At 44.9% G+C, this 14,996-nt stretch overlaps 1 protein-coding gene across 3 annotated transcripts in view; it reads right to left on the bottom strand.

Moving 5' to 3' along the window:
* The window catches only part of SLC4A8 (solute carrier family 4 member 8), a 68,829-nt gene that overhangs the window by 20,344 nt on the left and 33,489 nt on the right, over positions 1-14,996 (bottom strand). For all 3 annotated transcript variants that reach the window (XM_031462537.2, XM_064490987.1, XM_010974272.3), the window contains 8 exons: positions 14,596-14,742; positions 13,659-13,759; positions 7,978-8,152; positions 7,249-7,382; positions 6,278-6,523; positions 3,468-3,573; positions 2,702-2,863; positions 320-433 (listed from right to left, as the gene is read on the bottom strand). In XM_031462537.2, the coding sequence (XP_031318397.1) occupies positions 320-433; positions 2,702-2,863; positions 3,468-3,573; positions 6,278-6,523; positions 7,249-7,382; positions 7,978-8,152; positions 13,659-13,759; positions 14,596-14,742 (1,185 nt within the window). The remainder of the gene's footprint in view (positions 1-319; positions 434-2,701; positions 2,864-3,467; positions 3,574-6,277; positions 6,524-7,248; positions 7,383-7,977; positions 8,153-13,658; positions 13,760-14,595; positions 14,743-14,996) is intronic.

Below are 14,996 nucleotides of genomic sequence, written 5' to 3'. Positions count from 1 at the left end.
CTTGGTATGTATTTATATAAATACGCACATTCTATTGTTTTAAATTTTAACATATTGAAAACAATAAATGGCATTTATGAAAGTAAGTAATACTTTTCATTCATTCAACAACATTAGGTTTTCTGTTCTCTGACTTCTGACTTGAACTCAGCCAAGTCTGACGAGTTTGCTTTTCTGAACGGTAAGGCGTGAGGAGCAAGGTTCACATTTAGAGGACTGCAAAATTCATGATCAGGATAAGGAAAGGCCTTTGCAATGAACTCGGGACCAGACTCTACGAAACTACGCAAAGGCACCAAGTACCCTGAGATCTGTTTACCTTGAATACACTGGGAACTTGAAGCTTTGGTGATGGGACTCCAATCAAAAAGTCGATAATCACCATTGTGAAGATAGTGAGGAAAACAGCAAAGTCACTCACCATGGAGCGGACCTGGCACGAGAAAGGATTGGAGACATGTCTCAAAAGGTTAAATACAACAGAAAAGAATCTGGCTTTGTAAAAGGCTCAAAAATCCTCAGAAGAATGCTTTGATTTTATCATTCAATAAATACAAGCATATTTAACATCCCCAAAGTGTGGCTATGATGAATGAACCCTCTGACAAATTCTACCGGAAACCACTCTGAACTCTGAAGAGTTCTGTTTAGAGCATGAAGGCCTAGCATTTAGGTAATAGTTCTGGGAACTGGGAATAAGATGTCCTGGGACCAGCAAGGTCCAGCTGTGCCAGCCAAGAACCTCGCAGCAGCACTGACTCCTCTTCTTTCTCTGAACTAATGTCGAATCCATCTGCAAGTCCTGCTGGATCTGCCTTCAGCTCAGGCCCAGAATCCGAGCCCTTCTCACCGCCCCCCACTGCTCCCACCCAGATCAAAGGCACCGGCAGCCTTTGTCTTTGTAACTGCAGCAAACTCCTAACCTTGCCTCTCTTCTTATTTAAAGCTTCTGGAGTGATCATTTAAAACACAAGTCAGCTCATGTCAGTCCTCTACCAAAACCCTGAATGGCTCCTCACTTCACAGAGTTAAAAAAACCTGAGGCCTCCTTGGCCTGTAGGCCCACATACACTGGCATCATCACCGCTCTGACCCAGCTCCCAGTGCTTCCCCCACTGCACTCACTCACTCTGCTCCAGCCACCTCCCTGTTGTTTCTTAATCCTGCCAGACTTGATCCCACCCCAGGGTCTTTGGACTTGCTCGTCCCAATGCCTCACCTTCTTTTCCTCTAAGTAACCCGCTGGGTAGCTCCCTCACCTCCTTTACATTCACTCCAATGTCACTTTCCCCACTGGATCTTCTCTGATGCTCCTACTTAAAATTGGTCACCCCCCACCATCCTGGCATGTCCTGGAATCCTTTCCTAGTCTATTTTTCTCCATAGCACTTATCACCATTTGCCTCTAAGAGGACTGACTAACCCACTTTATAGTTTAGCATAGTTTTAACAAAATATGATGCCTCTCTAATGCCCAGGGCCCACCTTATTCTGAACTTGCAATGAGACAGAGCCAAATATATCTTAGCCACACGTAACATCACTAACACCTTAATCTGACTTCGCTTTCCTTTGAAACCTGAGGTTTCCAGCTCCCCTCCCCTGGTTTTGTTAGCTCTCCTCCGAATGTTATGTACATTCCCTGGACATGTAGCTGCCCCACCATGAAGCCCACTCTGACCATCTGGGGCCCAGGGTCCTCCCCTGAACTCCTATGACACTTACATCCCAGGTCAGCAGCCAGCTATTTACTCCTGTCTCATATGGGCTTGGTTGTTTCAGAGGTTTCCCCTTCCTATCTGATGGCAGAGACCAGGTTTTAAACGTCTTTTGCCGCCCCTGTAGCACCTACCCCAGGCCCGGGCAAGTAGTCAGTACACAACTGCCGCTTGTTAACTATTTGTCAGCCCAGAAACGACCCAGAGCTTATTTAATAAGTGCCTCCCTTAACCACCATGTAGGCTCACTGATGTCTAAGGATGTGTTTTCGTTGTGAACATGTGCACAGAAAATGTCTAACCAACTGAGCCCTCGACCCATTCACACATCCCGCTCTGCAAATGTGCCAGACTGAAGCCTCACAGACAGAAAACCCACCATTTCCTCCTGACTCGAGGTCCTTCCCCTGAGGCCCTCCGAGACACTCTCCACTTGGCCTCTGGTTCTGCCCCGCCAAAACCAGTCACAAGACAAACAGTGCCATCTGCGTCAGGGACAGGTGGCTGAGGCTTCAAACCGTCACACAAACCGAGTCAGGAGCGTTTTGACCACGGCAGTCAACGGGACCACTGATTCATAAGCTATGACAAGAGCTATGCCTGGGAGGAGATTCTGGGCTCCCCTGCACGTCCCAAGCAATCATCCCAATTTACTATCTTCGGGAGCCAGCTCCAGCTAGTGCATGCTCCATGTCCCAGCATTCTGGAAATGAGACTTAATCGCTGTTAGCAACACTACTATCGCCTTAAACTCCCCTGATAGTTTTCAATCAAAAAGTTTCAAGTATTAACCCCTCACTCCACACTGCACTTCTGTGAGAGAGGCTGCTGGGAACAGGAAGGAGAGAAGGCCCCAGCGAGGCTCATCGGGACATCTGGAGCTCTGCACCTGCCGATCTGCTCAGCCGGCAGCCCGGAGCCAAGCACGGGTCCTGTTATAGGAGAAGTCTAATGCAAAAGAAGTGCGAAAGCGTGCTACCTACTCTGGTTGGGAAATAGCGGCTTGTCTTAAACGTCTTCAAGGTGCTCGAGAGGATGAAGGTGGTGAAGAAGAGAATGCAGGACCAAAAGAGCACGTCAGGAGTATAGGGTCCATGATGGCCGCACGCAGAGCCCGTGAACTCCCCATGCATCTCCTGGCACTCCTGGAGGAACAAGCGTTCTGGGTGAGGAGAGGCAGGCACAAGGGAGTAAACAGCTGCTGCCTCCTGGTCCACCATCACTCCCATCCCACAGTTGCTGGGGAGCGCAGGCTGCCAGCAGCATCACCGTGATCTCTATGCAGTTGTGGGGCAGGTAGGGTGACTACTTATGGTCCTAAGACTCTTTTGTAAATGAAACCAGAACTGTCCCGAGCAAACACAGGGTTCTGGGAGGGCCCTAGCAATTTGTATTCTTTTTATTAAAGAGGACTTTTATTACAGAGGATTTTCAAACGTGAATGTTCTTGAAGCCCCACAAACCCTGAATCTGCCCCACTTCCCTATCTGATTTCAATCCCCCCATCCTCAGTGCAGGCAGAGTGCACGTGGGAGAGAAGAGGGAGCCAACCTTCCTTTCCCTTTATATACAAGAGAATTTTGAAGGGGAAAGAAAAATCAGTAAGGATAGTTTTCTTTAAAAAAAAAAAAAAAAGCTTTATATCTGTCAATGCCAGAGCATACAGAAGGGCTACCCCACTTCCACCTGGAAGGTCCCCTTAAGCCTGGTGGTCACAACAGGAAGCCACCTGGCAATGCCCAGGCTTACACTGACAGTCAGGTTAGCCCAGTGGACTTCCGCTGTCACGATGTTGTGGTCCTTCCAGTACTGTAAGGTGTGGTTGTTTGGATTCTCTGGGAGAGTACACCTGCAGCTGAGGGGAGAGAAAACAAGACTCCTGAGGGAAGTAGTCAAATATTCAGTCAAATACTTCTAGCCATGACAGGGCCAAAGGCACTGTCAAAGCCCGTGTTACTTCTCCTTGGCCCACTTCAGATCCCTGAGGTTGGTCCTACTCATTGAGACCGAACCACACTCTGATTTTTCAATCGTTACTAAAATTGGCTCAAATCAGCATGTGGACCTTGGGTTAAATTGTACTAACAACCAAGTTTGTTATCTGATGTGCCCACCATGAGCCCAGGTGGTTTCCTTGCTTAGTTTCTATCTCTTCAGCTCTTCCTACGAAATACAGTCTGAATGGCCGGAGGACTTGATAACCTGTTCAGCTCTCAACAGCTTTCTCTAAGCCTAAATATTTTGCCCCTTAAATCCCCATCACGTTCTTGCTCTAAAAATCAGAGTCTTCTGGAGTTATGATGCAAGCTACATTATTTCTGGTAATATCCCACTACCTTGGCCATTTCCTGGCTTCCCCAGGCTTCATCTGGCATCCAAACCAGACCAGACCAGACCTGTACCACTGGCCGCCATGTTGCTTCCCAGTCCCAGCATGCATCACACCTGACATGCCTCCCAGAATACTCAACTGATACAGCCATTCCTACCAACTTTGTTTCATCTCTGAATTTAATGAGCATACCTTCTAAGGATATTGCATGACAGAATTAAAATACAAAAAGATCTCAATAGGTTATAACGATAGGAGGAAATCAACAAAATGAAAAGAGGGCAACCTATGATAAAAAAAAAAAATCAAGTCCAAACTTGGAAGCAACAAAGATGTCCCTCAGTAGGTGAATGGATGTACCATAGACCATCTAGACAATTGACTATAATTAAGCGCTAAAAAGAAATGAGCTATCAAGCCATGAAAAGACATAGAAGACCTTTAAGTGCATATTACAAAGTGAATGAAGCCAATCTGAAAAGCCTACGAACTGTATGATTACAATATATGACACTGTGGAAAAGGCACAACTATGCAGTAAAAAGATCAGCGGTTGCCAGGGGTTGGGGTGATGGGGAGGGATGAACAGGCAGAGCACAGAGGATTTTTAGGGCAGCTAAACTATTCTGTCTGATACTATAATGGTGGGTGTGTCATTATACCTTCATCAAAACCCACAGACTGTACAATACCGAGAGTGAACGCTAATGTAAAGTATGGACCAGGTAATAACGATGTGTCACTGACTGCAACAAACATGCCGCTCTGGGGAGGGATGTTGCTAGTGGGGGAGGCTGTGCATGTGGAAGCAGGGGGTATACAGGAACTCTCTGTACTTTCTGTTCAATTTTGCTCTGAATCTAAAACTTGCCCTTTAAAATTTAAGTCTATTTTTAAAATCCACACATATTAACATAAAATTACTTAAAGAGTTGGGGAGTTCTAGCTTCATATCACTTCCATATGAACCAACAGTGGAATGCAACTAAGAAAAATACCTTCTTGAGCTTTATTAACAAAGAATTATAGTATCCAGATCCAAAGGCTACTCAATCCAGAGCTAGTCACCTTTGTCTGTCTTCTCCCACTAGGATATAAGCCTCATGAGGGTAGACAGCCTTTGTTGGTCATGTTTGCCTCTATGTTTCCACAGCCTAAAACAGTGCCTGGCACATAGCAGGTGCTCAACAAATATTTGTTAAATGTATAATTTAAAAAAAGGTCAAAGAATGAACCTTACTCCAGTGACAGTGGGCAATACGGAACTCCAATGCCAATCAACAACCCACTAGGCTTCAAAGATTATACTCCCTAGTGGCTATTTTGTAATAAAATAATTTTTAAATTCTAATAAAATTTTTACAAGTTCTGGTTTTTTAAAAGGTGAATGAATGGATAGCTAGAATCTGGAAAAGTGTGTCTGGGGCTAGTTGGCAGGCACCTCTACGCAGTGTGCTTTCTCTGCTTAGTTCCAGGCTGAAATTGTTCACTTTACACCCAGATCTTCCACATCAGAACAGTACAGCCAGAAGGGAAGGAACCTGATGTACGACGCTAAAGGATGAGGAGAATACTATTTAGTCATAATTTAGAGAACACTATTTCAGAGAAGAAATGTTTATAGGACCAGACTCTCCTAGAGGGTTGAAAACACAGCCAAATACTGTGTCTCTTTTCCATCTGGTCCAAACTATATTGAACACATGAAGAAAACACAATCTCCTGAGTTGAAATCTAAGTAAGTAAGTAGATTTCTACATCTTTAGGATACAGAGGAAGAGAACTGTGGGTCTGTAAGAAATTTTTAATATTCTTTCTCTAATGATTTCGAAGAGTTGCCCATACATACTTACAGAGAATCTTGATGTGGTCCAAGGTCTCACAAGTCCTGGCAAAAAGTTCTTGCCAAGAGCTAACTTGAATTCTTCCTGCTACATTTGCAGACTAATTTTGTCTCAATGCCTGGACCCAAAAGACACACTCTGGAAAGCACTTCTCAAGTCCCCCTGAGTTTCGCTCTTAGTCCATTCTCTCCATCATCACTTTGATTGTTCTCCTCTGGCAGCCCCTCAAGTCTCCACAACCGTGTCTGAGCTCTGTTTCCCAGAGCACCTAGACCCTTCCTTAACAGATGCTACAGGCACTGCCTGGCACCCTCCACCAGCCGTTATATTCAGGCCCTTTCATTTATTAAAAAAAATAATAAATAAGCAGAAAGCATACTTACTAATAGAGGCTAAGGCGGTCCAGCTGGCTGTGCATGTGGATGGGGTAGGTCTCCGCCAGGTGAATCAGCTTTTCTATTGCTTCATAAATGAAAATAATGCAGATCAGGGAGGCAAATGCTTCTTCAGTGAAGCGGGTAATGTAACAGACGAGGGAACTGGCGTCGGTTGCCACAAGGACAATACACAGGAAGGCAGTCCACAGTCCGATACATGCTCTCAGGGAGAGGTACGAAAGAGCATAGTCTCTGAAACAAGACCAGGCTACATCAAAACTCACGGACGGATGGGTCAGAAACATGGTCAATTCATCTCATATTATCCATTCCAGTAGTGCAACCCAGTTTGTCCCTAATTCTGACTGCACTTCACTCCTAAATGCTGTCCTGGGACAGCTGTGAGTTGCTTTGTTGGTGGTATTGGCCACAGCAAGGACACAGGAAGTGGAGAAGGTGAGGGCTGTCCCACACACGCTTCTGCCATCACTGCCCCACGTGATTAAGATTCTATTCTCACAGTTAGGACAAAAGAGTGGCCCTTCTTCCACGCGCTCCTACTTCTAACACAAAATGAAATAAAGATTTTATAGGAAAAGGAGGGAAATGAGGGCATTGTTGACTCCCACCACTAATAATCAGAATGTGAAGGGGGAGTATGAGGCCAAGTTAAAAACTGATTTGAAATGGAAATGGAAGAGTTTGGATTCATTAGGGAAAGTTTTCATAAAGATAAAAAGTCAAGACTTCAATAGTGTCTGAGGGACAGTAACAAAGCTCTTTGTGGCTAGGAGATCTGCTACTTTAGACATGGTCCTATCCAGGAGTAGGACGTACCAAACGATGTTCTTCCTTCTGGTTTTTTGAGTCCAGGATGATATTGGCCTGTTTATACACTCGTCTAGGACCCTGGCAGTCAACCCTAACAGCACAATAACACATCCAGTTAAGAGCTTTCAGAAAGCCAAATGTCTTACTTGCAGAATTTGAACAAAATCTTTTCAAACACAAGCACTGGCCCAGTACTTCCCAGGATGGTGAGAGCCTGTCCAGCAAACAAGGAATAGGCAATCCCCGTCATGGAGGCTCCAAACAAGGACTCAATTGCACTCTGAGAGGGGAAAAAAATAATCACTGAGTCCATAGCTCATCTGCAGTGAGTGATGCAAGCTTATATACATTCCCAACTCAGCTCTCCTGTGTGTCCGACAAGTCATTTGTTTGTATTTTATCTTAGCAAGAGTGGTGTGTACACAGTCTAATACTCTTGTAAACGGATACTGCTTTGGTAATTCAGGTGCCCAAATCCATCCACATATGATTCCTTAACTAAGTCCCGTTCTGCATGACTCAATTCCGTGTTTGTAAATATACACAGAAAGCACATTCACACTACGAGCTGTCATACAGAGTCACCTGAAATCTTATTTTCAAATGACATTGATATACCATTTTTCATCCTTGGAGCAACAGGCAATGCAACTGGGCAATCAACTACTGAAATTGGTAGTCAAGCAGAAGAGGATCTATTCTAAAGGGAGAGCTGTGTTGCTGGCTGTTCTGAAGTCAGAAGACCACAGTAATTCAGTAGAAAGAATCCAATCTCCTTAGGCCTCACCCAAGGAATTTCCCCCCACTGGATTCGGCTGCCACCATCATATTTTTACTCTCATTTTGGACCATTAGAAGTGGTTAAAATTTCTTACTATGCGCCCCTCGGTGGCTTCTCCGAGCAATCCCCCAAAGGTGATGACAGGTGACATGCAGGCACAGTACAGGAACAGAAAGGAGGCCAAACACTGTAAGCTAAGTGCATCCCGGTAGTCGCTCCAGTACCAGGGGGCCTTCCGCTTGATGTCCAGCACCAAGCCCCCAAAGAGCCTGCGGAAACAAGGCAGACAGGCCTCTAGCACAGTACCTCTCCCATGAAAGCATGTGAACAGCACACATCTGAAAGCACCTCAAATGTGCTCTGTGTTGAGGTAATACTTTGGCTTCAGTTTGACCCCAGAACAAGAGATCTGTCTGGGGCCATTTGCAGCCAAGGGCATGAATTTGAATGATTATCCCAAGCAAAAAATGATTAATTTGGGTGTGCATATTAATCATTCAATAAAAAGTTCCCAAAATTTAACATGAAACTAAGGATTGGCTTCAAACTTCAAATTCTGAGTTTAACGTTAGAAGGAAATGTACAAAACCATCAAGGTAGTAAAATGGTTAGTTTTATTATATGCTTTCTAGATAAAAAGCCCCTATCACATGCACTTTCCTACTCTGAACAACTACCCACCTTCCTCTTGAGAAATTAGTAAAGTTATTCACTCATGCAGTTGACAAGTAGTAGCAGATACTCCGTGCCAGGCCCTGTGCCAGGTACTGCAGACGCAGCAGTAGCAAGACAAACACAGCCCTTCTCTGGGACCAACAGTCTCGTGCAGGAGACAGGCAGTGTTGTGAGGGCGCCATGGCAGCAGAGAACAGGGAGGGGCATGTCAGCGGGGACTTGAGAATGGACCAGGAGTTAGCCAGATGAGGCCAAGGAGCTGGCGTGGATGACACCTAGAGGTGAGAGTGCATGGAGGGTTCGAGGTGCTGAGAGTTATGGCTGGATAAGACAGTGTGACAAGACAAGGCTGGAGATGCTGGAAAAGCTGAGTCGCAAAGGGTTGTCTAAACTGTTTTAAGGAATTGGAACTTTATCCGAGTGGCAAGTCAAGTACTGAAGGACTGTAAACAGGGAAGCGGCATAATTGAGCAGGCATTCTGGGAGGATCACTCTGGCAGGGGTGTCATGATGGAATGTGGGGCAAGACTGGAGGCAGTGGGTTGGAAAGAAGAGAAGTATGTACACTCAAGGGCTCATCAGGAGGCAGAATCAACAGGACTTGGTGGCAGGACTTCAGGACCCCTCTCCACTTCCCAAGGATGACACAGACCAAGAGCAAGATGTCCGACACCAGGAGGAGGAGTGTGCCCAGACAGGGGTACTTTCCTAAAAGTGGAGTCACCACACCAGGGTAAAAGTTGACAGGTGAGTAACAAAAATAACCACTCAGCATTCCACAGGACAAATTACTGTGTTTCTTCTACAAATGAATGGCATAGGGAAAAAAGGAGAGCGAGCTGTTATAGAATGGAAACAGAATAACTAAATGCAAACCTCCACTGGATCCTATGCCAAAAAATGAACTCTAAAAAGATGTTGTTAAGACAATCAAAAAAGCTTGAATATGGACTGAGCATGAGACAATTTAAAAGAATTACTGTTAATTTTGTTAGATTTCTTAATGGCATGATTTTTTTAATGTCCTTATTGAAGAGATACTTGCTGAAGTAGTCACAGGTGAAATGACATGATACTGGTGATTTGGCTTAAAATAATCTAGAAAACATAAAAACAAAACAACTTAAGTTGGGGAGAAAAGGATGAAACAAGATTGGCAAAGTTTTGATAGGAGAGGTTTATTACTCTCCTCTCTTCTTGTTGGTATGTTTGAAATTTTCTATAATAAAAAGCCAAAACAAAAACCCAAGCTACTCTCTCATGAAAGGAGGCTTGGCTAGCTCTTCCCTTCTCTTTGCCCAGGAGCCTAGAGGTGCCCCACGGGGCCTGGGACCCGGATGCCAGGGAGGAAGGCCCAGCCAGCTCTCTCCCACCATTCGAAAGCTCTCCCTACCATCCAGCCAGGTACAATGGTGGGCAGGCCGGCGTGGGCAGACAGGATCTATCTTACCCACCTGCTATTTTCCTCTGGTTCAGTGGGCATAGTTGGGATTCACCCTTTCTCAACTTACAGCAGTAACATCACAACCTGGGTCTGGGATTAGGGGAGAGAGGCAGAGCCAGCCTTGAGACCCGCTTTGGTTAGAGCCTGTCTGGCCAATCCAGCTGAGGTAAGGAGCTATCCGCAAGAGCACAAGAGTTCTGCCTCAGGGTTTGGGACCAAGGCTACAGTTGGGAATAAAGTGTCACTTGGCCTTGCTTTCTCCTCTGGGTAGATAGCCCCTCAAGGACGTTGTGGGCAGCCGCGATTAGTCTGGGGCAAGATTCAAGTGTTTCTGGGTCCTTAGCCAACACAGCATCTTTAGTATCATGTGACTACTGCTTCCCAATCACCAATGACCTTACTCTGAAGGGTGTTATTCCAGGAGAGTAACCTTTTGCAATAATGAGCCCTCTGTATGCTGCTGCCATAATTGGTCCTCCTGGATGCGGGAGGTGCCTTCAGGGAGGAGTATCTGTGAGCAACAGGCAAAAGATTTATATGAAATGGATTTATGAGAAGCCAGAGAAAGGGAGGACATCTGTCTGCCTAGCAGTGATTGAAAGGGGAGAGAAAAGATCTGAGGCTCTTATCAGTGGTATAACTATAAATTAATAAAATGATTTGCAAATACTGTTTATGGAGTCAGCCTCATCCCTCTCTCATGCAGACTGTAACTGCACATCTAGCACAGACAGTAATCAGACATGGATGCTTCTCTCCACATTTCAGACTTCCTTCCCCTTCAACACTACTCTTGATATTCAAGTCTGGGGGGAGGCACACAGGGATATGAATTTAAGCCTGATGCAAGAAAGGACTTACCCGCATAGAGACTCACTAGGCTCTGGAGCACTGACTTAGGAAGCCCTCTCAGGAGGGCTTTAGGGACGGGCCAGCCATCCATTTGTCTGCTGTGCTTTGGAAGAAACCTGTTTGAAGTGTCGGGGAGGGAGGGGACCATCGAGATAGCAGCTCCTGATTCTTTCCTTCATTAACCCTTCCCCAAAGTGGCATCCCCAGTGAGGTCCACAGGTCTACCTTGGAAAACCCCTTTCCAGAGTATCCTCTCTGCTGTGAAGCTTCTGGCCAGACTTTCCTCTTGGTTCCGTATGGGAATTCATCGGTACCACTGCCTACATCTGCATTAGGAAGGCCCAAGACACTGTCCCAGCCCTGGCTTGGGGGTCAGATAATACAGAACGCAGACTGTTTTCAACTTTGTCTCCTTTCCCACCTTCTTAGAGCCTACATTACTGTATCTTAAATACCTCTCCATCCAACGGTGATAACATCCCCAGGTGGTGTGCTATCTCAAAGAGACACAGCTGAAGGTATGAAGAATTATAACACCCAGGCTAATGTAGTTTTAGTCTGTGAGGTCCAGGAAGGTCCAGGAAATTCTAGAATGTCCATCTGCAGGGCAAGGTTCATGTTCACCCTACATAATTTGAGATTGGGAAAAGGGCCAGAGTTGGCATGAACTATGATCCCTGATATGGGCATTAGGTCACCTGGCCTAAAAGGTGACACAAGGGGAGGAAGGTCATGTGTCTTGAGGTCTTTTACTAAGGGCTCTGAGGAAAACTTCTGGAGCTCAGGAAGAGGCCACATCTCACACACTAAGCAGAATGAGGCTCTAAGTCCAGATGACCCTTCCTTTCAGCTGTGTCAATTCCAGGAGTTCCTCATACAACATTACAGGAGAACTTCCTCAAACCCCATTTGAATTTGTGAGTAAAGGTACTTGGGGTTGGCAATTAAGTGTGTCATGGTCCTGGCTATCTGGGATTTTCTTTTGGGATATTAGGTACCATTTCCAAGAGAAGATCTAAATTAATGGGGTCCCAAACCCCCATGTGGAATTGATTATAAGCACCCCCCCTCACTTCAAAAGGCCTGGGACCCAAGTTTATTCTCCTCTTTTTCACACCAAAAGAAAGATGAAATCTCACCTCTGCATGGATTATGTGTTTGGAAAAAACCTACTGGCCTCATTTCTACTACTTTCAAACTCTTAAGTCCTGAGGTATGGTACCCATTATATTCAAAAGGATAAATCATAACTCTAAAATTCTATCAAACCCATACCCAAGACCCTTCCCCTTAAAAAATACCACCTCCTCTCAGACAGCCTCAATCCTGGAAACTATTCTAAAGACAGATGCTTCCTTTGAACTGCTTCTCAGTACCAGGCCTCCCTACCCAGTTCAAACCTATTCCAACTTTCAAGAAAATGTGAAACTTACTCTTGGAGGTTGCTCCTTCTTTTCAGTGACACCTTCCATCAAAGGGGTCTTCCTCTGCTCCAGGGATCCCTCCCCACAGCCTCCTTATCTTTCCCCACCCTCTAATACTTTTCTCCAAGCAGGAAACATTCTCCCCATCAGGACACTGCTAGTTAAGTGCCATTCTCTCCTGCTTCTCAGTCTCCTCTCCGATACCTCTCCCTGAATTTCCAAAAGTGGAAAAATAAATCTCTCTCCACATTTCAAAAAACAAACAAACAAACAAGCAAAAAACCCTGAGTTTCCATTGTGTAGAGAAATAAGAAAAACAATTTCAAGCAAGGAGGGAAAAATAAGGTGAAAGCAATAGAGTAGAGAACATTAAAACGTCCTTTCCATCATCTGAGTCCTGTCCTGAGAATTTCCATTCAAAAGATCCTTCTTAGACACAAGCACAACTTACAGAGCCAGAGCCACTGTCTCAACCTTCTCCCATGATCTGGGGGACACCTCTGGATGCCACTCCAACCCAAAATACTACCCTTTTTGTTTTTTTTTTACCACCTTCCTACCTAGAACATGAGGCCTCCTAGTCTGGGGACTGCTTTCCTTACCTGCCATAGAGAATCACCTCCTGGGATATCTGTCCATAAAATCTTGGCCCTGAAAAGTAGATTGCCTATTCTGAGACACACACCTAAAATAGCACCTGTTTTCCTACCCCAAGGGGTTTCTTAACTGAAAATAACCATTCTATATTTATCCATGCCTTGTCCATTCATGCTACAGAAAAGGCATCATTCTAAAAGTACTCATCCACTCATTCATTCATTCATCAGATATTGAGTGCCTACTCTGTGCAGGGCACTGGGTGCTAGGAATTTAATGGGGTCCCTGCCCTTATGCAGCAAACATTCTGGCAGGAAAGATAACAAAGCAAGAAATAATAAAGTATGATCAGGGCTACAACAGGGGGCTGGGGGTGGCAGGCGGCAGGGGACAGAGGCTCAAAGCTGTGACACCACATAGCAGGAACACCTGAACTCTTCTAGAGAGAGTCCTGGAAGGCTTGCCAAAGGAAGCTGAGACAAAGGAAAAGGAGTAGTTAGCCAAGAGATGAGGAAGGGGACGAGTGTTCAAATCAGAAGGAACAATGTGTGGGAAGGATGGGAGGTGAGAAAGAACATGGTAGGTGGTTTAAGAAACTTGAACAAATGAATGCAATATTTGACATAATCGTAATACTTCTAGTCAGTGGTTCCATTTGAAAAGTCACTCCCAGCCAGTAAAGATAATGTAGAGAAGAAGACTGAAAGCAAAGAAAATGACTCATTCTTTTATACAATTTCTGCCCAGTAAGCAGTATTGGATGTGAAACATCCCAGCACTCACCGCCCAGTGCGCTGAAGCTCTGGTCCGCTGTGGCCCCCATGTGCTTCCGGTTCGATATGGCAAACATTTCCATTTGGGACTCCAGGCATTTTCCTTTTCTCCTTTTAACAGAGGACCACAAAATTAGTAAAGTCAGCCATCTATGTTGTCCTTCCTGCTAACAGGGGTAGTGGTGATGAGAAAATCCAAAAGCAGCCCCCAAACACCCAGGTATTTATTGTAGCTTTCAAATGCATTCACTGATTTGGGGCAGTTTATTGACTTTCCTGAAACTCAAACATACACACACACACACACACACACACACACACACACACAATTTCTCCTCCCTCCACTAGTACCTGACTCCTAACTCTGCCTTGCCCAAAAACAGAAAAGTGAAGGCTTTGGCACAAAATATGACCTGAATTCAAGTTTCAAATCTGCCTCTCTATAATCTTTACCTTAAAACCTTGGAGACAGTTTTCTTAGTCCTCATTTGTAAAACCAAGGATAACAATACCTGTTTGGAGATGTTGCCGGGAAGACTGAGTTAGCATACATAAAGCACCTGACCTAGTAATGGTGCACAGTGGCAGTTCCATCTTTAGCCTCTTGAAAAAAGTGTGGGGAACTCTATGCTCTCTCTATACAATTTGCTCTTTTCATTCAATGGTATATTCTCAGGAAATATTCTCCTCTCTTCTCTCTGCCATTCCCCATCAATCCTTCAAAAGTTGGCTTAACATTAAAATCCCAGGGTAATCCTAACTGATCCCATGACACCTAAACCAATCTATGTTACTGCATATTCATATTTTATTACTGTTCTGACATTAGGTGCCCTGAAACAGAACCATGTCAATTTATTTAGCACACACCCATGGTCTTTGCTTTGTCCATGGTGGGCACTCAGTAAGTGATACTAAGCCACCACCAGCTCATATGCATACATTACCTGGGAAGGGACGTTTTTGGGTGGCTCAATCCTAATGGATGGGTCCCACTCCCCTGGAGGCAGCACCGTCACCTGGTCTAGGAACTCATCAATCCCTGCCAGCAGGTCGTCTCGCTCTTTTGCCTTGTATGCCACATCATGAAAAATCTACAGAGAGGAAAAACCCTCAGGAAAGCTGAAAGTCACTTTAATTAAAACAAGCACCAATGGATATGGTGAAGAATGGATAAAACAGATTTTCACCTCTGTCTCGGGGATCTGAAATGTGGATAACTTTAGTACTTAGACTAGTACATGGATAAAGGGATAAAGAAAGAAACCTGAAGATAAGTCAAAAAAATTAAATCTATGTCCATTAGTAAAGGAAGAGAAAAGACATGACTCTAAAGCTTTATAATTCT

The sequence above is a fragment of the Camelus dromedarius genome, chromosome 11, assembly GCF_036321535.1.
Source record: "Camelus dromedarius isolate mCamDro1 chromosome 11, mCamDro1.pat, whole genome shotgun sequence".
Lineage (NCBI taxonomy): Eukaryota > Metazoa > Chordata > Mammalia > Artiodactyla > Camelidae > Camelus > Camelus dromedarius.
This window is presented reverse-complemented; position numbering and strand designations above follow the sequence as displayed.